The sequence below is a fragment of the Anguilla rostrata genome, chromosome 13, assembly GCF_018555375.3.
Source record: "Anguilla rostrata isolate EN2019 chromosome 13, ASM1855537v3, whole genome shotgun sequence".
Taxonomy (NCBI): Eukaryota; Metazoa; Chordata; class Actinopteri; order Anguilliformes; family Anguillidae; genus Anguilla; species Anguilla rostrata.
Window position 1 is genome coordinate 23,513,720 of NC_057945.1, and position 20,914 is coordinate 23,534,633.

Below are 20,914 nucleotides of genomic sequence, written 5' to 3' on the forward strand. Positions count from 1 at the left end.
TGAAACTCAAAGAAGCCATTATGAAATAAGAAAAAGCTGTCAGAGACATAGGTCAGAAAGTAACTGTTTGGAACATTAATAAGAAAGAGAAAACTGGTGATCTCAGAAATCACAAAGAGCCTGGTAAGAAAGACCTGGTAAGGAAGACCTCTACAGTTATTTTGGAGCCTGATAATGTAAGGAGTTTGATGAAACAGACGTAACTGAGGCTAGCAACTATTTCTGTCAAACAATATACAAACAAATCCACAGTTCACAATTTGATTAAATGAAGCCTATTGTGTGCATAAAAATACAATACTGTTAAAATGCTTGACCTTAATATTATTCTACAGCAACACTTATGGAAAATATGAAAGATACATGGCCCTATTTTGGTGACAATGCAAGTGAAAACATACCTTGGCACAAGTGGAGTAGCTAGTTTTGTCTCCTGCAAACAGAATATTTTTCACCTGATTGCTTCAACACAGGTTGGGTATCATAATAGGGGGGTGTGTCACAGAAACATTCGGCATGGTAAAAGTTTGGTGTTGAATAATGTGTTCGTGCATGAAACTAACTTAAACTTCTCATTTTTAAATGAAACACCTTTGCTTTTATTAATAATTAACATTAGGGGCTCTATTTTACAGAATCAATGTTGCATGGCAAATAGGCACAGCGCATGGGTGCACTGGGCATGGATACTAAATGTTGGTATTTTTTTACTTATACTAAATTGAACTGAGTGATTTCCTTGTAAAGTGTAAGCCATTGAGGAGGGCAGTTGCCACTTGGATACAATGCAGGCAACTTTCTTCATGATTATTATTCATGACCCAGATATTAATTTTATTTTTAGGCTACCTAACGTTATACCCTCCAGACAAAACAATAATATGGCTTGTTGTTATCGGTCTCTTTGATATTAAGCACTACCAGATGATGCTATTTTAGCCTGGGCTGAGATAACTAATGCACTTAATGCACGTAACTTGCATACAGTACTGGCACAAATTATGAAAACACTGTGCAGTTTAGTTATTTTAAAACTTCTTTCTGTGCCCTTTCTTCTATTCTTTCGCTGAGCCATTATCAGCTGAAAAATGTATTCAAAACAGTTACCTTCTTGACCATGAGTGGCAATGACATTCTGCGATCATCAGTAATTAAATATATTAAAGTAATAAAGTATACAAAAAAACGTAAGATACCTTAGACTGCTCAATTATGTTGGTATGAACTAATACATAAAGGAAGGTGCAATGTTACTTGTTTAACACAGATGCAGACAAAAATAAGGAAATAATTATAATTTGTGTTAAACAAGTACCAATCATTACACCTTCCTTTATGTATCAGTTTATACGAACATAATGAGCAGTCTAATACATCTTACTTTTGGAAATGTTGTAATGAGCTTGGACATTTCCTTGTGATATGGAATAAATGTTGATAATAAATGTAATATGTAATAAATGTAATATGTCAAAAAGATAAACTTATATCTTTAGCACTATCTCTGCAGTAATGTTAACCCTGCTCAGCTCTTATCTGTGTAGCCCCACCCACCCTGCCTGTTCTGCGTCAATATGCAACATGATTGACAGGCAGGCAGGACAGAGAGCTGCCCTAATTGGTTGTAAAGATCCAGCCGCGGTGAATTTTAGAGTGGCTGATTTCAGAGCATGGGGTAGTCAGAGAGACCAAATTTTTTTCTTAGACCTTTTAACTTACTGATATCTGTCAGGATGTGAAGGAAATTTAACCAAATATGAATAAAAGTGTTCTACAACAAACTTACATAAGCAAATACATTTACATAAACATACACATTGCACTTGGATCAGTTTGGAACCCACTTAAAAAGCTTTCATTAATTAAAAACTTTTAAATAATAAAGAACAAAACATTTAGCACAGACTTCCTTATAAAACAAAACACGGCTGGTCCATTTAAATGGTTGTTAATGTACTGTTCACGTCTGATTTCATTCTGAAGTGTCATTATGATAATGCCTCTGTAAAAAAAACAAGCATGAAATCGTCCAGACCCACGGCGCAATTTGGCGAACTATATTTTTTGGTTGATTTTACGCGCTCATATATGGCAGTTGGTTCTCTCAGAATTCTGACTGATAGCCAGGTCAGTATTTTCACTGGAGACTTTATACATCCCGCCTTATAACTTCAAAGTCCCAGGTCATTTGTGAATGGTTTAAATGGATTTTGAAAGGAGACACTTCATGCTACAATCATGATAACGGCAGTGACTGTGCTGTGAAGTTTAGGTAGCAAACAACAAGACTGAATCCTTTTGACGTAATTTACATAGAAACTATACGCTCAGATCGCCTAGTTTCACTCACTGTGGCCAAGCGGAATCGATAACATTTCAGAAAATATATAACTTGAAAAGATGAAATTCCATCTACTGGGACTTTTGCCGTTTATTGAGGGTGTGACAGAAAATTTTGGTGCTGCTGACTAGAATCGAATGTTTTTCATATTTACCGTTCGATGGAGCAAGTACCATTCACAGTACATTTTTATGGGTTAGTCCTGTCAGATTGTGCTAGCTACTTTACATTAACCTTGTACGGCGATCAATAAAGGCTAACAGCACAGTACCACTTACTTCTTGTCACTTCTACCACGACTGTAATGAACAAAAGAAGGCTGCAAACTACTTTTTCTATGAGAAATGTGTTGTCAAGCTCACGCGCATACACTGCTGGCGACAATCTAAAGCTCTGTTTTGCCCTCCATACTATATAGCTAGCTAGCTATGGCATGTCCTCACCTCTGTAATGTAATTTGTTGTCCTCCGTGTGTCCATTCATCTGTATTGGTGGTTGTAGCTGTGTGTCCTTAGCTCCTACTCATGCGTGCAGGACAGCATCCGTACGAGCTATCTAGGTTAACTAAAGTAGGCGATCCGTACAGTAGGCGAAACGCTAACATGTTAGGGTTAGCTAAAGTAACGTTAGGCGATAAAGCTGTGCTTAAAAATCTCATGCCATACCACCTGCACATGCGTCCTACTAAATGAAGCGCCACCTGCGCATGCGTCCCACGAAACCTCCCTCAAAGGTCGTCCGTGAGTGAGTGAATGAGTGACCACAATTTGCCATGCATAGCCCACGACACCAGTTTCTGCACACCGTGGGAAAAACACTATACAAATACATTTTACAGTAACTGAAACAAAAAACAGACATAGATATTTGCTAAACTGAAATCTATTTAAATCAAAATTTCCATCAATTATTATGACAGCAGGAAAGCAAAACACCTCCACCTCCATACTTCACAGAAAGCAAAAAGATTAAACTTTATATCACAAAACATACCACAGTCGAGCATGAGTTTTCTTTAGCCTAGCCATACAGACTATAGTTCCAAGCGTGAGCAGCATGCAGTTTGTAATCTGAATCACTGTACTCTGTGTTCTGTCTTCTAAGGAGGCTTTTCTGAATCCCATGTCCATGTAGTTAGTGAACTGACACTAGCCTGGACTGAAATCAACAGTAACTAGATAAATGAATTCATGTGTTTTTTTCCTTTAAAAACCAGTGCATTAGCTCATTCTGGAGATTGCTGAACTCAAGAGCAAGAGAAGGAAAAACTAACATCTGTATTGATTTCCAAGTCAAAGTTACAAATGTCCTTCTAATTAAATTCATTTTACAGACCCTGAATACTCCAAATTTTCCAATTGTTTCAACTGCATTTAGAGTTCATTCAAACCATGTTTTTGTTTTTTGTTTTTCTTCCCCCCAAGAAGTTACAACCGAGAACATCCTCATAAATTATTTATGTTGAATGTAACAGTAGAAACTAGATTGTCAATAAAAATCTAGGTTTTTATAAGTATCACCCATCTTGAGAAGACTAGTGACTTATTTCCATGTCATTTTCAAACGATTCTCTGACTCTGCCTCTGCCACTCAAGAATATTTACTCGCTGAGGCAAATGTGAAATATTCTCTAGTCACTATCCTGCAAGAATTCAAAATTTATGAAATCTTCAAATATTCTTTTTGCACAGACCTACACATACAGTACTACAAACCTATGATATCATAAAGTTATTAGGTTACATTGGAATTAACCTAACCATTACTTTACTGTGGCAATGTGTAAATGGAATTCACCAGATGTGTAGCTATGACATTATGTCATATGACACTGTATTTGCACCAACCAAACCAGAACCTCACTGTGATTTGGTTAACATGTAATATTGATAGCTAGCTAAAATCATAATGAGGTCCACTCAATATTGAAGCTTTTGTCCATGCCATTCTGCCATTGTAAAACTGGTAAGAAGTAAGTTGATATCACATATAAGGTTTTAATTTGCTACCTTTAGTCAAACTTGCACACTAGAACATTGGTATTTTAAGAATAAAATGTACTTTAAAAAGGTTTTTGTATACTATGTATAAAGAACCAGCAGTTGTATTTTACACGTATAACAGCGCAATACATACTGCACGTCGAGGTAGTGCTTGAGGTTGCGACATACACAGACTAAGACCTCATTTGTGTATATCCCCCCTCCCCCTAACCCCCTGGCCCAATTAAAGTAGAACTGGCCCTCGCCACTGTATATTACAACAGTTCTGTGGGCTAATTAATCATATGTGTGAGATAGGAGTTTGGCTTTTTAAAATGCTTTTTTTGTTGTTTTTTTTATCACTGAAACTATTTTGGTTTTGTGAGAAGAGGCACCTGTTTGTTTTGCCTTTGCTTTCTGTTTTCCTCCACTGAAGGGATCCCGCGGACCTTTGTCTGTCACCTGGCAACAGACACACCAGCCTGTCTCCAGCTCCATAGAAAAGCGGAAACTCAGTATTGAGCTCCTTCTGGAGGGCTGTCGGCTGCCTACCTGACCGCCCTACAAATGAACATAAATAGTTCTGACACACGAAGCTCTGTTTTCTGTGGACTAGAAAGAAGAAAGAGCAGTTTTGTACTGCCTTGGCACCTTTACTGCTCTGCATCTCCAATCACCCTTGGAGTATACTGTATATGGACATGAAATCAACAACGCAGAACAATGTCCAGTTTAAAAGAAATAAGTCTGGAGCTTTTCGCACAATGCTGCACATAACACTACTACTCCCAGTGACCTACATGCGAGGAAGTGGTTTAGATACGAGGGAACACACAACAGCAAGAAGCGAGGCATTCTGGGAAGCAGTGATAGCTGGCTTAGGTTTGAGTCCAGACCAAAAAATGCACACACTATACTTATAGTATTATATGCATTGTTTTATGAATTGCATATAGATCCAGGCACTAGTTTCAACGACGTGACTTTCTTGCAGGCCTGCCATTAATAAGAAAAATGATCTCTTTGATAAATGCCTTAATAGTTTAGTCTACTGTATTAGTAAGGACTTTCTTTGTGGCACGATCAATATAGACTTTGTCTTGTAATTTTGTATTCTGTGGTTACGAATTATGAAAAACTAAGTAGTAAAATGCTTGGACATCAAAACCAAAGAATACAAATCTGGACCAGCATAAACATAATAATAATCATGAATGATTTTGTTTTACACAGTACTCTGAATGTTTACCCATATTTGTGCTGAATTCTGTCTCGTCTAGCAGACAGTTTTCTGGACATTGAAAGACCATTGATAAGTGATAAGGGTACTGTGGTATTGCTATAGCACCTTAAGCAATCATTAGCTGGCACGCTTGTTCAGTTAAGTAATCAAGTGTGCCACAACCTACCGCCAAACGCTTGAGTTCTCACTACAGGTCCGTGAACGTGTGGCATGTGTGATACCCCATCCCCAGAGGCAAAATAAACCAGATGGGACTTTAAATGCTAAATTTCATTTTCTATCATTTAGTAGGTTAGTTCACCCCTCATTGGCTCACCATCTGCCAGTATTTAAGCCTGTCTTCAATGGATCCCTGCTATGAAAACTTTTACTTTATCATCCCCTTGGCCTGTTATCCACAAACACTGAAAATCTAATTACTACACCCTGTGATGTGGTGGAATGGAGAGAGAGAGAGAGAGAGAGAGAGAGAGAGAGAGAGAGAGAGAGCATATCTAATCATATTTCATAAGGTTTATGGCGATAGTTTAACGATTTATCGCATACTTTGGTGAGTGCCCATCTAAGTTAAGAAGACGAAAGGAAACATTACAGTAATAAAAATGCCATGCTCTTGTTAGTTGGGCGAAAGTTTTTATAATCTGAAATGTGCGCAATCTCGTTCATTTATTAACGTATCCTATGTCACAATTATGAATATTTACCTCTTATATATGAAACCTTTGTAAATTCGGGTTTGTCAAGGAAACAGAAATTGAAGAATGCTTTTGTGTCAGTGTCGCGGTATAATTGACTACCACGAGGCTAATAATCGTGATTCGTATTTACATTTTGGAGATGTTCTGACTCTGATACAGGACATTGGAAAATAAAATTCGAACATTCCCGCGAATTTTGGCTGCTCATCTTTAGCACCTCCGTTAATTTTCTTTCACATCAAACCCCAATATACATACCCGTCCAGTGTAATCCCTTGGTGAGAGACTATTAATTTATCTCAATATGGGAGTTAAAGTCTGCATTAACTCTGTTCATTTAAGTTCTTTCACAAGGGCATTTTATTTCTGGAGACAGCAAGCATAAGAAGATTATAAGAGCAGTTTTCAATTTATCTCACACCCCCAGACTCCACTTATTGACGGGTTTCCTTATCACATTTTGCCAGAAACCGAGGTGGGGGAGTGGCATTGTCATTGTCATCATCGTCAGAATCTGGCAGTTTGGAATTGTTGATTTTTAATGCAGCATATTACAGTTTGGGTTTTCATACCAAAATACATTTTCTGCTATTTGTTTTTTCGTTTGTTTCGTCGCCCTCGGTTTTTAGAAACTGAATTGATGGGGGTGGGGTGGTGGAGGAGAAGGGGTAAAATGGTAAGAGGGGGAGTGGAGGAGTGGAGTGCTTTTTTTTCTTTTTTTTTTGTAGCAACGGGGGGTAGGGTGGCCGAGAAAATGATAGATGTATACCGGTTACCAAATTTTCAGTTCTCTGCAGCATTGGAAAATGCAAAAAATAAGGAGTAACAGGGAAAAAACAACAGATGAATATGAAAACCGCTAAAGAGGCTACTGTAAATATCCTTCCCAAAGCTTCGCGAGACCCAGCTGCCAGAACAGACTGCACGACAGTGATACATTTTGGAGTATAATAGCAAGGTATTTTCTCACCCCCCGTGTGTCTGTACGACCTCGTTATACTCTATACAAAAGACATTGATTCCCGCGAATTTCAGATCTTCAAATATTATGTTTAAATCCACTGCACTGAAGTCGAGGGAGCTTCGTATTTACTTTCCTCAAAGAAGGAGGGGGTTGGGGTTAGTGGGGTAACTTTATAATCTTCGAACAGTCAGGCTTAATATAATGTTAAGTCATATTACATAACGTATCATCTGACTGTGAGTAGCCACTATCAATCGCAGAAAAAAGAATCCCAAATAGGTAAAAAAAAAAAAAAAAAAAAACACACACAAACCATATAACAGCCTTGAGACAAGAAGACACTCCAGTCTCAAACCCGCTGCGATCTCAGTGGTGGAAATGTTGTACACGGGGAGGGTCGACATTCAGATGACATTGACGCTATGTAGATGAGAGCGGGGATTTGTGCTACATGTAACGTCTCTGGTTGTTGACGTTAGACGGTGGCACAAGGCAAAGCTGCTCCTTTCTCGTGTTGTTTCCCCCCTCCTTCAGCACCACACTCTTCTGGACAGCACCACGCAACAAGGCATTTGCCTGCCTTTCCCCCAGGATAGCAGTTTTGTTCTATTTTTTAATGGAAATAACTTTCTTTTGTTCGTTCCGGTAAAATTGCAAGTGCGTAACTTCAAGAGGAATCTACAGATGCTTCCATCTGCACATTCTGGCAGGCATAACAGTTTTGGTGAGTAGAACCTTTTTGATAGACTACTAACTGTGAAAGTAAGAATATTTTACAGCACCGATAACCGCAGATCCTGCTTGGGAAATAGTATAGTTACCGTAGTCGTAGTAACTGTCGAGTGCACTGCGCACCGAGGGCAGTAATTAGACATGGATTTCTATATGGAATAGATTGTTGGATTGGGTAAATCTAGGTTCCAAAATGAAATATGGAATACTTTTCGGTATTCGTGTATGCATTCGCTTCAACTACGCATTTTTTTCATTCGTTTAATGTGACAAGATACATTTGTGCAACAAAAAAGAATAGAACACCCAGACGCGTAAAGCTTTGCGCTCACGGCATCCTTTTGTTTTCGAGATTGCGTTTCAGTGCTTGCACTGAATGTTGTCAGTTCACGTATATATCAAAATCTGTGAAAAGATGACCTTAAATGATATTCATAGCCATCAGTCGCTGGGCATGTTTAAATAAATGCAACAATTAAAGTAACCCCGTACAGAACCGCACCGTACCCAATGTATCCAAGCTGGCACCGTGTGCGTCATGCGATTCTGAACACAGACTTTAAAGTTTGCTGATACATAACTCATTTTAATTGGATATAGGCAGAACGTGAGACGTGTTTAATTAAAGTGGGTATTCAGAAAATATACCCATTAAACGGATTTATGCAATTTCGATGAACTTTATCAGTAAATCAGCGCAGCACACATAATTAATGGGCTAGCAGAGTACATTTTGTATTTATTTCTAACGAAAATGCCTGTTCTCGATAACATATATTTGAAGTGGTATTATGTATTAAATCAACAAGACGCTCACGCTTTAGAAAACTTGCAAATATATGTGTAGTTTGATTAACTGCAGTCAAATACCAATGAAAAATAAATAAATCCTTAATCCGGTTGCTATAAGAAAAACATAATTTCAAGTTTTATTTTAAGTTACCTTTCCTAAGAGAAAAACTCGGCCACAGCACGCCTACATACGAAATCATTTTATTAAATGAACGGATGACCGATTGTCGAATGATTAAAGAACTTCGTAAAAACATGTTTTAGATGCTAAAAGTGAACCCCTTGGACAATTTAATAAGGTTAAATGTGTGTAATTTGGCGATGTTTAAATTTGGCGTTGCTTGAATTGTTCTATTTTTTAAATTTATTTTTTTATTTTTTTATCGGACCAATTAGGTCTTGATAAATTACTCTGGTTTTTTGTTTCAGGTTAACATCATTCCTAACCGGAAAATTATATCCGCTCCCACCATTTTTACCCCAACAATTTGGTCCCAAGCTTGGGTAAAGAACCGCGAAACTGCTGTCTACGTGGACTGGTGCTGAAATCTCCCGTCCGCCTGCCAGGACCTCTGCGAAACCCAGAGACATGGCGACAAATGGTACAAAAGCTTCGGATGGACACGTTTTGACAGAAGTGAACGAAGCCCCTACTACCAACGACAAACCCAAAACCTTGGTTGTGAAAGTCCAGAAGAAAAAAAAGGAAATTCCGGACAGAGAAACGTGGGGCGGAAGATTTGACTTTCTTCTGTCATGTGTTGGGTACGCAATTGGACTGGGAAATGTGTGGAGATTTCCTTACCTTTGTGGGAAAAATGGTGGAGGTAAAGACGAATCGTTGGCTTTTTCCATTACTTTAAGCAAAAGGAGTTTCGAAAGTCGTAACTCGTCTCTTCAGTCCGTAAAATTGTACATGAGCAGAATTTAAATTTGTCTCAATGGCAGAAGTGTGTCCTAGGGTTTTTTCCTTCGAATTTGCGTGCGAATGTGCGCACGCAGAAATGGTGAATTTAAAGTTTAGTTCTTTAATTCCAAATGTTGTTTATCGCTGGATTACTCATAATGTAGATGTTACTTGTGTGAAAATGATTTTTTTCTTCAATATTGCATCTTTTTTCACCTCTTAATTTCTGTCCAGGGGCGTTCTTGATTCCCTATTTTTTGACCCTCATATTTGCGGGAGTTCCCTTGTTTCTGCTCGAATGTTCCCTCGGTCAATACACATCGATTGGTGGTCTTGGAGTCTGGAAACTCGCTCCTATGTTCAAAGGTATTTCATCCAAGCTATTTTGGCTTCAGCATATCATCACCGTCAGCTTTGAGGGTCTATTTCATGTCCCTTACTTAATCGCATTAGTTCATATTAATGCTGGCTATGTCTAGGACAAGTGGGTATCTTCTTTGTAAAGGTTTTAACAGATAAGTCAGACCTGTACACGGTAAAGTCTTATTAGTTACTAAAAAGAAAATGATTGTTTTTTTTTCTGTAATCGTTTATACGTTTTATAATTTATTATATTCTGAATAGTTGTCTTTTTGCTTTACTGTGACACCAATTAATACCTTTGACTATATTTCCTTATACTTACATACAATAATTTTCATACCTTAGGGGTTGGCCTGGCTGCTGCAGTTCTTTCTTTCTGGCTTAACATCTACTACATTGTAATAATTTCTTGGGCCATCTATTACCTGTACAACTCCTTTACCACAGTAAGTATGACATTTCACATGCATTTTTTAGAACGATATGTGGGCTACCATATATATCAAACAGGGTAAAGAAAATGGTACTTTAAAAAAGCAAAAATGTATCACTGCACAGCAAAAATGCACAACACTGCACAAGAAATATTGGATGGTACAATCATCATCACCTCTGTTTTGCAGGATCTTCCATGGAAAACATGTAACAATCCTTGGAATACAGATAGATGCTATACAAACTACAGCATTGTAAATACCACCAATCTCACCAGCGCAGTTGTGGAATTCTGGGAGTAAGATGTTGAATTTTTTTTTTTCCTGTGTTAAAAAAAATTATACCACACATTTGAAGATGATGACTGTGCCTTCAAATTATGTATACATAAAATGCGTATGCAATGCGTAATTGCACAAGTTAATTTTGAATTACAAAAATGTAATTCTTGTTCATTCAATCTCATAGACGCAACATGCACCAGATGACTGATGGTCTGGAAAAGCCAGGCCAGATCCGATTGCCACTAGCAATAACACTGGCTATTGCATGGGTCCTGGTCTACTTTTGTATCTGGAAAGGTGTTAGTTGGACCGGAAAGGTAAGTTTTAAGGAGAAATGTAATACCAAATGAGGGTTTCTTAACACAAGTCTAGATGTTATATATAAAAAGTGTTGCAGTTACCAAAAAAGCAGTTTTTAATTAATGGTCTATTACAAGCGATAATGATAATACAAGTTACTGTTATATGATCATGATTACACTCACAGCACAAACAAATATTTTAAAAAGATTTTTGAGTATCAGCAATGTCGTGATGTGTAATTATCTAGTACTGGAATTAACCTTTGAAATCTCTTATTTAACTATATCGCTCACCATTATTTGATACAAAAAAATGCAAAACTAGAAAAAATTTCTGGCCTATTTGTATTTAGTGGGATACTGTATCCAATTGTCCTTTTTGCATTTTAATGTTGTCTAGAGAGCTGTGCAGTGACTGGCAGTGACATGGCCCTGTTCCAAATCAATTCAGCAATTTCACTCCTATGATTAAATTCCATTCTTGGAAATAGCCTATCAGTTCTAATTTGGTATTAAAACATATACGAGGACAGTGCTGAAGTGACAGTTTAACAGCAAGTTAAGCCAATGAACACATTTTCTTTCTGTGGTATAAATGCTCAATTTTGATGCGTTTTATTTTTTAGGTTGTTTACTTCTCAGCCACGTACCCCTATTTTATGCTTTTTATTTTGTTCATACGTGGAGTAACCCTTCCTGGAGCCATAGACGGAATACTGTTTTACATCACTCCTGAATTCAGCAAACTTAAGGAATCAGAGGTATATTTTACATGAACCTTCACAATTCCTTAAAAGACATATGCTTTTTTCTTCTTTTTTTAAACTTAATCACTGGCCATCTTCTCTTTATCAGGTCTGGCTGGATGCAGCAACTCAGATCTTCTTCTCATACGGTTTGGGTCTTGGGTCATTGATTGCACTTGGGAGCTACAACACTTTCAATAACAATGTTTACAGGTATGCAAGGGTTAAATTATTAAGACAGCTGTCTGTTGCTTTTTTTTTTTTTTTGCTGAAGTCTGTTTTTCATGAGATTAGGGCACTAAGGCAACCAGAACCAGTCACAGCAATAGGTGGCAACAAGGCCTGTTATGTGTTGCAGTTCTCTCCCTCTCCATCTCTCTTCCATTGGCTCATTAGTATAAAATATAGATATATGGGTCAATATAAATGCTAAATTCCAAAGGTGAGAGTAAATGCTAGTCGTTGGCCACACATTATTTTCACTGCAGTAGAATACAATATGGATTACTTATCCCTTTTCGAGAACTTAGCAAGGAAACAGATAAAAATAACAAATCAATATTGGTTTTAACAAAAGCCATTCTTGCTGTGCTCTTTCCACAGAGACTCCATCATTGTGTGCTGCATCAATTCCTTCACCAGCATGTTCGCTGGGTTCGTCATTTTCTCCATTGTCGGTTTCATGGCCCATGTAACAAAGAGGGCCATCGCTGATGTGGCAGCCTCAGGTAATTTTGTCATCTGTCTGATTGCAACTGCTGTAATTTACCACAGCACAAAACTGAATATGAACTGAACAGAAATGTGGTAACTCATTCCCTGAACCTAACAATGAATTTAAAAAAAATGAAAACAATGAGATACAAATTTAACGCTTAGTCTTCCTCCTGTTCAGGTCCAGGATTGGCTTTCTTGGCCTACCCTGAGGCTGTGACGCAGTTGCCCGTATCTCCACTCTGGGCAATTCTCTTCTTCTCCATGTTACTTATGCTTGGAATTGACAGTCAGGTAAAACACAACCTACCAAACTTCACATGCCATGCCTCTTCTTTATTTGATCTGGCTCTATGTGACATACCGGGCACATTATGCTCTGCTGTTTGTAACTCAAAATATCTAAATTATCATGTGCACCTAGAAAAATGAATAATAATAATCATCATCATCATGATCAAAGCAATAAGTGGCCATTTATGACTGTCACCTCACCTGAATTTTATTTTAACTGATACATTTGATGGCATATTGTGAAGAGTCTTTCGATGGAAAGAATGACTGTAGAAACTTTATGAATGTATCCCCATTCTCCCACTTAATTTAGGCTTGCCTATCATTTAACAGCTACCCTTGTTCATTTGATCTCATAAGATCATAAATATGACAAATATACAAACACATAACAAGATCACAAGCTACAATTTATGAAATGTGATACTGTATTTCAGGCCCTGAACCATGAAGCCTCTGATTGTCCCTCTACAGCGTTGTCTTTCTAATGTCCCTGCATTCTGGCTTACAGTTCTGCACCGTGGAAGGGTTCATCACTGCTTTAGTGGATGAGTTTCCCCAGCTGCTAAGGGGAAGAAGAGAGATCTTCATCGCCGGCGTCTGTCTTGTGTCATACATAATTGGTCTGTCCAACATCACACAGGTATATTGCTTATTTTTCTTGTTTTGTTTGTGCTAACCTCGATATTAGTGTACTGCATAGTATTTGCATTATGTGCTGAATGCAGCAAAAACAGCCTGGATTCAATCAACATTTGTATTTAACCTTTACTTACAAATAAATGCTGAGTTATGTGTTTTTCCCACAATGTGAACATTATGTTTTACATTAATGCTGGGGATTGCAAGATCTCCAGCATTAATGATTTCCAAATTGCGTAGATGAAGAAAAAAGAAAATCAATCTCACCCATTTATTTGAGAGTTAAAGACAAACTGAATCCAGGGGGATAATTGATGCCGCTTGTATATCCTCCCATCATGCCCTGGGATCTATGATGCGGCAGCAGAGCTTACTGAACAAATGTCAAAAGAGATGCCTCAAACTGTATCAAGTACATCGCTCTGCTAATCTATGTGTCTGATGTGCCCTGATATGCATCGCTGGCTGAAGTGCACAGCCACTCCCCAGTAAGGCTGGCAGCTGGCATTATTACTACCCCTACAATTAACTATATACAGTATATGCACCCGTTAAAATGGCAGTCAAATGTCTTTTAGGGTCACTGACTGCATGCTTTCCTAATGCATCAGCGTCCTTTATTCAAGCATATTCATTACTCTCTCTGAAGAGGGACAGGGATGGCACATTTAAGCATTTTTGCTTTTTTAATCTGCAATGGAAGTGCTCAGAAGATTTGGTTAATGCAGTCACTGCTGCCGCGGTGAACACTGAGCACGGCCCACTCAGGCCACAGGCTTTCACCAAATCGATGTCCCGTGGAAAATGACTTCTGATATTTAGCATATCATCGGAGAGGCCATAGTGGAAGATAGCATGAAGCGCCACCAGCTGTGCATTATGGGACCACGGAGAATCGAGCGGACGCAAAGCTGCTCCCAGGCTCTTCCTTTGAGAATATCACAGGGAACGGTGGCACCATTTCCGGCATGCTTCACAATTTGTGTGCAGTGCGTGGCACCGTTTACGTTCCTAGCAGATGCCCCCCTTTTCAGGATGGTTTACAATTCATACAGTTTGACATCGATGGGATTCCATATCCCATTTACAGAGCAGGATTGCTACTGTATCAATTCAGGTTAAGTACTCTGTGCCCACCCATGACCCCTCCACTAATACACTTTAACTGTGTTTGACCCATCTTGATAATATAATCTGATGTCTGTCTTGTCCCCAGGGAGGGATCTACGTGTTCAAACTCTTTGACTACTACTCAGCCAGTGGAATGTGCTTGCTTTTCCTTGTGTTCTTCGAGTGCGTCTCCATATCGTGGTTCTACGGTATGCAACGCTGCTAATGGATCCTCAATCATTATCTGCATAATCCATAGAACAGTTATTATCCACTCCTAGAGATTAAATCAGAAAAAAATGAACACATTATCATTACAAATGCATCAAATGTCCATGGTGATGTCAACGCATATTTATGAACTGTATGTTATGGAAGCCAATACTAGGATGATTGTAATTTCTATGTAGTTTGGAGATGCGGATCACAGACTGCTTTTAAATGTGCAGGGATAATAATAATAATAATAATAATAATAATAATAATAATAATCACTCTTATTATTTTATATACAGCATATTCTAAAATGGAACCAAATCTTAAGTGAACCCTTGACTTGTATCCATGCAAACAAATTCCAGGGTTCTATACAGTGCAAATCTATTCTGGGGGAATATGTCCAGTATGTTACTGTACTCTCCTGTTATGTATACAGGCCAAATATACTGAAATATATAAAATGTTAAATTATAAATATAAATATGAATTGCTGAATTTCTAGTAATTTAAGCAAGGATTACTTGTGGAAAAACAGATGCTTGATATACATTCTTCATTTTCAAAGGGAAGTCAGCTAATGCCTGTAACACTATGCTTATAAATAGTAAAATAAAGAGAACCAGGTGTTTTTACATTCGTAATGAAGGAACTTTTTTCTGGCAGGTGTTAACAAGTTCTATGACAATATCCAGGAGATGATTGGATACAAGCCCTGCCTGTGGTGGAAACTGTGTTGGGTTTTCTTCACTCCTCTAATTGTGGCTGTGAGTACTGTATATTCTTCCCCCCCCCCCCTCTCTCCCTCCCTCTCTCGCACTCACTGACTCCTTTCACTGTGTTTACGTGTTTTACTTGCTTCCACATTGACTTCACATGTCACATCTGGGAGTTCAATGCACTGATTAAAGCAGAAGTCAAGCACATGACTTAGCCTTTTTTAATACATTTAGAGAGTTAGAATTATAAGGTTCCCTGTAATGCAGTTCAAGTTGTTTTCTTAAGTAGTCATTCTGTTCGTATAACAATATTGCCTATAAATTGCAAACAAAGAAAAATCTGTCACACATTTAACAAAAATAGTTAAAATCTGCTTACTGGCTCACCAGCTGTATCTCTTGAAGATGTTCATCCAAGAGATACATGTTGTTAGCCCCAAAGGATTTACAAATTTTAAAAATATTGGTGATATATGCAGACAGTGACCAGCCAGCAAGCAATTTCACAACAACAAAAATGAAAAATTATGAAAAATCAGAAACATTATACCTACATACATTTTCATATATTCTCACAGCTGGGTTGAGGTGAATTCGATTTCCAATTCCGTCAATACACAAAATAAATTTGAAAAGATGCAGATTTTGAAAAATCCTCATAGAAGATTAAAGGCTCTTTAACTCATTAAATTTCAATTGACTTTGTGAATTTACAAAATTGAAAATGGAACTGACCCCAACCCTGGCCCACAACCCTGAACAGCTGGGCGCAGTTAATAGTTAAGCTGCCTTTGGAGAGTTTGATTTAAAAAGCCATGGGCTACATCCCAGACGAGTGTTCTGAAGGCAGTCAAGTTCCCAGTGATGATCTAGTGTGATTCAGGTCAGTACAGCATGGTAACTGGGTCAATACACACTTACTGTCAGAATGGGACTGTTAGTTTGGCAAAGGAAGTTTCCTTTTTGATGGTGTGAAGGCCCCAGTAAATAACAATAATTTATTACGCTGTTTATAATGTTCATGAGTGCGTATACGTGAGCATGTGTTTGTGTCTGTATTTCATTCGCTGTCAGAAGACTGTATATACAATGCTTTCCTATCCCAACACCATTTCTGTGTGGTAACACAAAGCTTTCTTTGCCTTAGGGTGTGTTCCTGTTCAGTGCAGTTCAAATGGTTCCCCTAACCTTGAACAACTACGTGTTCCCAAAATGGGGGCAGGGAGTGGGCTGGTGCATGGCCTTGTCCTCTATGATCCTCATTCCCGGATACATGGTTTACATGTTCCTCACACTAAAGGGCTCCTACAAAGAGGTAAAACCTCCACTCCCAAAACTCTCCATTGGAAATATGGTCATGTTAAAAGCACTAAGCACAGTCATATTATTTCCTATTACCTGTGAGTAAGGCATGGCATTACAAGTTGATTAGAGAGACTGGGATAGTTCAGTAGCCTTGTGTTTGTTGATGTTTTCTTTAAATTACCATTTCTCACGAAGCCTGTGGTCATTAGAGGATAAATCTGAGAAAAGCCACGTGCTGAATGCTCTGTACTTTGCCAGCGTAGTTAATGTCTGACAGAGTTTCAGACCGCAATCTGTCTCCAAATATTGAAATCTATGTAGGATGATAACAGGAATGGACAGAAATTGAACCCCTGCACTTTGTGTCTGTTTCTCTAGCGTCTTCGGATAATGATTCAGCCTACAGCAATTGTCAAAACCCAGGAGAATGGACCAGAGCAGCAGACTGAGAATCCCAACCCTGCCAACGAGGAGGCTTATATCTAAACCCTGTTCCATAGGCCAACTTTCATGCAGAAATTGTAATCACGGTTGAACATGACCAAGGACTTCCATGTCTAATATATAATCACCTACCTCCAGGGGCAAAATGTGACCAACCTGATTACAATTGTTTGAGTTTTATTTTTCATTTGAAAAAAAGAAAAAGAAAAAAAAAAGACAAACTACCCAGCAATGTCCTAGTGATAGTTTGTATTTCATATGCAAAATGTTAGTCTTTCTAAAATGTTGAATTATAACCACAGAACCACTGTAATTTGAAATATAATTTGAATTTGGAGGCCCAACGTGATTCAACACTACTGTGCTAACTTTTCAAATATTTACATGTAATTAAACTATTAAAAATATTATTGTGAAAATAATAGAATAGATTAAGTTTGATTGTATTCTAAAGAAATACAGAAAGATGAAGTTCATGTATTAAAGCAAGCTAATGCAATGTAAAAATTGCAAAATGGAATTGAATAATTTTAAGCAATGATCATTACGGGAATGTGCAACAGGCAAGGCCAAATTTCATTGTGATGTTTTGTAGCCAGACTAGCACACTATTCCAACTGCAGTTTGCATCGCAAACAATTTGTTGTTTTTTCCATTCATTCCTGGGTGACCAAGCACAAGGCCAGTGTGAATTTGAAATTATAGGACCCCTTGGGGTGATAATGTACCTGTCACAAAACCAGATTAACATCGAGAGAGACTGTTACAATTTCATGTTTGTTTTCTAAAAAAGAAAAAAAACTTTGTATGTAATTGAATTTTTTTTTAAAGAATTTTTTTAGTAGGTTTTCTATGTAAAAGTTAGTGAGAAGGACCAAAATCATACTTATATGAAAGCATTTAGCTATGCTGTGCGGCATTCCAGACCTGACCAGATTAATTCTAGCGGCTCACCGTGTCACTGCGAAGCACAGGGTACAAAGTCTTATCACAAAAGCAACATTCGAGCAGTGACAATCCACAATATAAATATATAAATACAGTATAATCCTGCTTATTTCATTAGAGTGCCACTCCTCAGGAACAATGGTGGAAGTGACCAAAATTTCTCCAGAAACTAACAGAGTTGAGAGCTGTGAAGGCCTTCAGCCAGTAACCAATCAAATTAGTCTAAGCCATAGTCCCGTCTGTATGACTGTGCAGGTGTCCAATACTTCAGCTTATGCTAGAAATACCTTAGATGAACCAGCAAACTTTGTGAACAATGACAGGCCAATTATATTAAGACTATATTTTGATTTTTAATTTTTATAGAAAGCAGATTAATAATGGAGTTGTTTGGCAATAAATATAGATATATAGATAAATATATATGTAGGCCTATATGAGAGAGTTAACTGTTTTTTTTTCCCTGTTTATTTACTTCACCAGTTAAAAGCACAAAGCTTTAATTCCACAAACTATTGCCATTGTATTTAAATAAGGAAAATGTTAGTTTGCTTCTATGGCAGCTACAAGTGACAGGGATCTGGTTACAGTAGTCATTTTTCTCTGCAAAGATATATAACTAAAATGTGCAATGAATAAGCGTTCCGTGAATTTTGTATAAAGTTACCATACTGCAGTTTTCTCTCTTAAACGATGTTGTAAAACTGTACTGTGTAAAACATGTAACTGTGAATGTCCGTATGACCTTTGAAGTTTATGTCTAAATGTTGAAAAAAATCTTATATTATTTGCTGTTTTCTGCAATAATATGTTGATCTCAGAAACTTAAGCACATATCTTTCTGAAATGTAAAAAATTAATAATACTAATAATAATAATAGATACTATGTCTAGTTACAAAATATTGTTTTGTATATTTCTAACTGTTTCATGGGCCTAATGTACAATATTCTATGTAAAAAATATAATAAATGTCTCTAGATGGTGTTATATGAAAAAAGCATGATTGCCATATATGTTATCTGAAAAAATAAATAAAGAATTATAGATTATGCTGCTTACTGTTTGTTGGGATAGCATGAAACTTCTTTATCCTGTTTTAAGGTGAATTGCGTTAGTATAACCAAAACAGCGGTCTTGTTCTCATGAACATATCATGCTGCATTTCTTTAAAATATTACAGGCACTAAAAATATCAGAGCAAGGCAGGTTATTTTAATCTATAATTTTTTTTTTTTAATTTGAAAAAATAAATACAATGGTATATAATGTGATATGTAACACAAACTGTTTCAAGTTACAATTAATTAAATGGTAAACTGAGCAATAGAACCACAGAATATGACATATGCCATCTGATTTTGTCTTTTTTTAAGTTAAAATCTTCATGAGTATAATGGTTTCACTGCTGTAAAACAGACTTTGTCTTAACTCCAATCATTCCTTCATACAGTCACTCCTTCATACAGTGTCACGTTTTGAAGATATTAAATATGCCAAATCGACAAAAAGTGCACCTCATGCTGTTTTGAAAATGTCCTGATTACTACTCAAGCTAAGAGAATAAGTAGTGCAATACAAGAAGAAAGAATTGCCTTTCTTGTAACAGTAAAAAATGTGCAGTATTTGTAAGGAGTTATATTTGTAATATTTATATTTTAGCAATAAAAACTTAGTTTTGCATGTCAATGTGGTTTGTTCATTATTAGTAGGTCCATCCCAAATTACTGCTACCACTTCTCTAATAATGCAGCAAGATAGTACATTCCATTTCTATATATATTATGGAAGGGAAATGGGGTAGAATTTGATAAGAAGTACCTAAAACTGAGTCTGAGTTCTGAAAAAAGGTCTTGTGGACAGCTGATACCAAGATTCACTTGTATTAGAGTGATGGCAAGAGCAAAGTGTGGAGGTTAAAAGGAACTACCCAAGATCATCTGTGAAACATGGTGGTGGGGGTGCTATGATCTGGGCATGTATGGCTACCACAGATACTGGCTCACTTTTCTTCATTGGTGATGTAACTGCTGATAGCAACAGCAGAATGAATTCTGAAGTGTACAGAAGCATCCGCTCAAGTTGAAGCAAATGCCTTCATTGAACAACGCTTCATCCTATAGCAAGACAGTGTTTGAAAACATACTGCTAAAACAACAAAGGAGTTTTTCAAAGCCAAAAACGGGAGAATTCTTAACTGGCCAAGTCATTCATCCAATCTGAATCCAATGGAATATGTGTTCATATGCTGAAGAATAAATGTAAGGCAACTAACCCCAGAAACAAGCAGGAGCTAAATATGGCTGCAGTACAGGCCTGGCAGAGGATCACCAGAAGAGATACTCAGCACCTGGTGATGTCTATGGGTCACAGACTTGAAGCAGTCACTGCATGCAAAGGATATGCAAAAAAGTACTAAACATGAATACTTTCATTTACATAACATTAAAGGTCCAGGAAAGTGAAATCTAATACAATCTGCATTCATAAACAACTCAAAAATATTTTAAAATGATTCATCAAAAAAAAGAAGAAAAAAAACGTTAAAAAGCCTGTGCCGAGATTGGTCTGCTTTCCCTTGGTTGCGCGGCAGAATTTCAGTCGGCAGGATTAGCTGGGTACAAATGTGCATCACTAAAACACTAAGCCCGGTGAAATCCTTTCTACTTGTAATATGTAAATGATGCTCTTGCCGCATTTGTGCAGGCAGGCTTCCCCATTGTTCCTCCTCTG

General features: G+C 37.5%; 1 protein-coding gene and 1 long non-coding RNA gene across 2 annotated transcripts in view; one reads left to right on the top strand and one right to left on the bottom strand.

The window, feature by feature from the left end:
* LOC135237432 (uncharacterized) overlaps positions 1-20,914 on the bottom strand; it is a 36,668-nt gene that overhangs the window by 1,623 nt on the left and 14,131 nt on the right. The gene's annotated exons all lie outside the window — the stretch shown is intronic.
* On the top strand, positions 7,564-19,233 carry slc6a1b (solute carrier family 6 member 1b). The gene is made up of 15 exons (XM_064304574.1): positions 7,564-7,952; positions 9,182-9,579; positions 9,894-10,025; positions 10,368-10,468; positions 10,646-10,755; positions 10,926-11,058; positions 11,670-11,804; positions 11,899-12,002; positions 12,393-12,517; positions 12,685-12,797; positions 13,309-13,440; positions 14,656-14,758; positions 15,432-15,532; positions 16,632-16,799; positions 17,168-19,233. The coding sequence occupies exons 2-15, from the start codon at positions 9,342-9,344 to the stop codon at positions 17,273-17,275; spliced, it is 1,803 nt and encodes a 600-aa protein (XP_064160644.1). The 5' UTR covers positions 7,564-7,952; positions 9,182-9,341; the 3' UTR covers positions 17,276-19,233.

What these genes read in the sequence shown, in the direction of transcription:
- slc6a1b (XM_064304574.1), top strand. Translation starts at nt 9,342, where the DNA reads ATGGCGACAAATGGTACAAAAGCTTCGGATGGACACGTTTTGACAGAA. An exon ending in GCAAACTTAAGGAATCAGAG is followed by an intron (nt 11,805 to 11,898) that starts GTATATTTTACA and finishes TCTCTTTATCAG; the next exon opens with GTCTGGCTGGATGCAGCAAC. An exon ending in GTCTGTCCAACATCACACAG is followed by an intron (nt 13,441 to 14,655) that starts GTATATTGCTTA and finishes TCTTGTCCCCAG; the next exon opens with GGAGGGATCTACGTGTTCAA.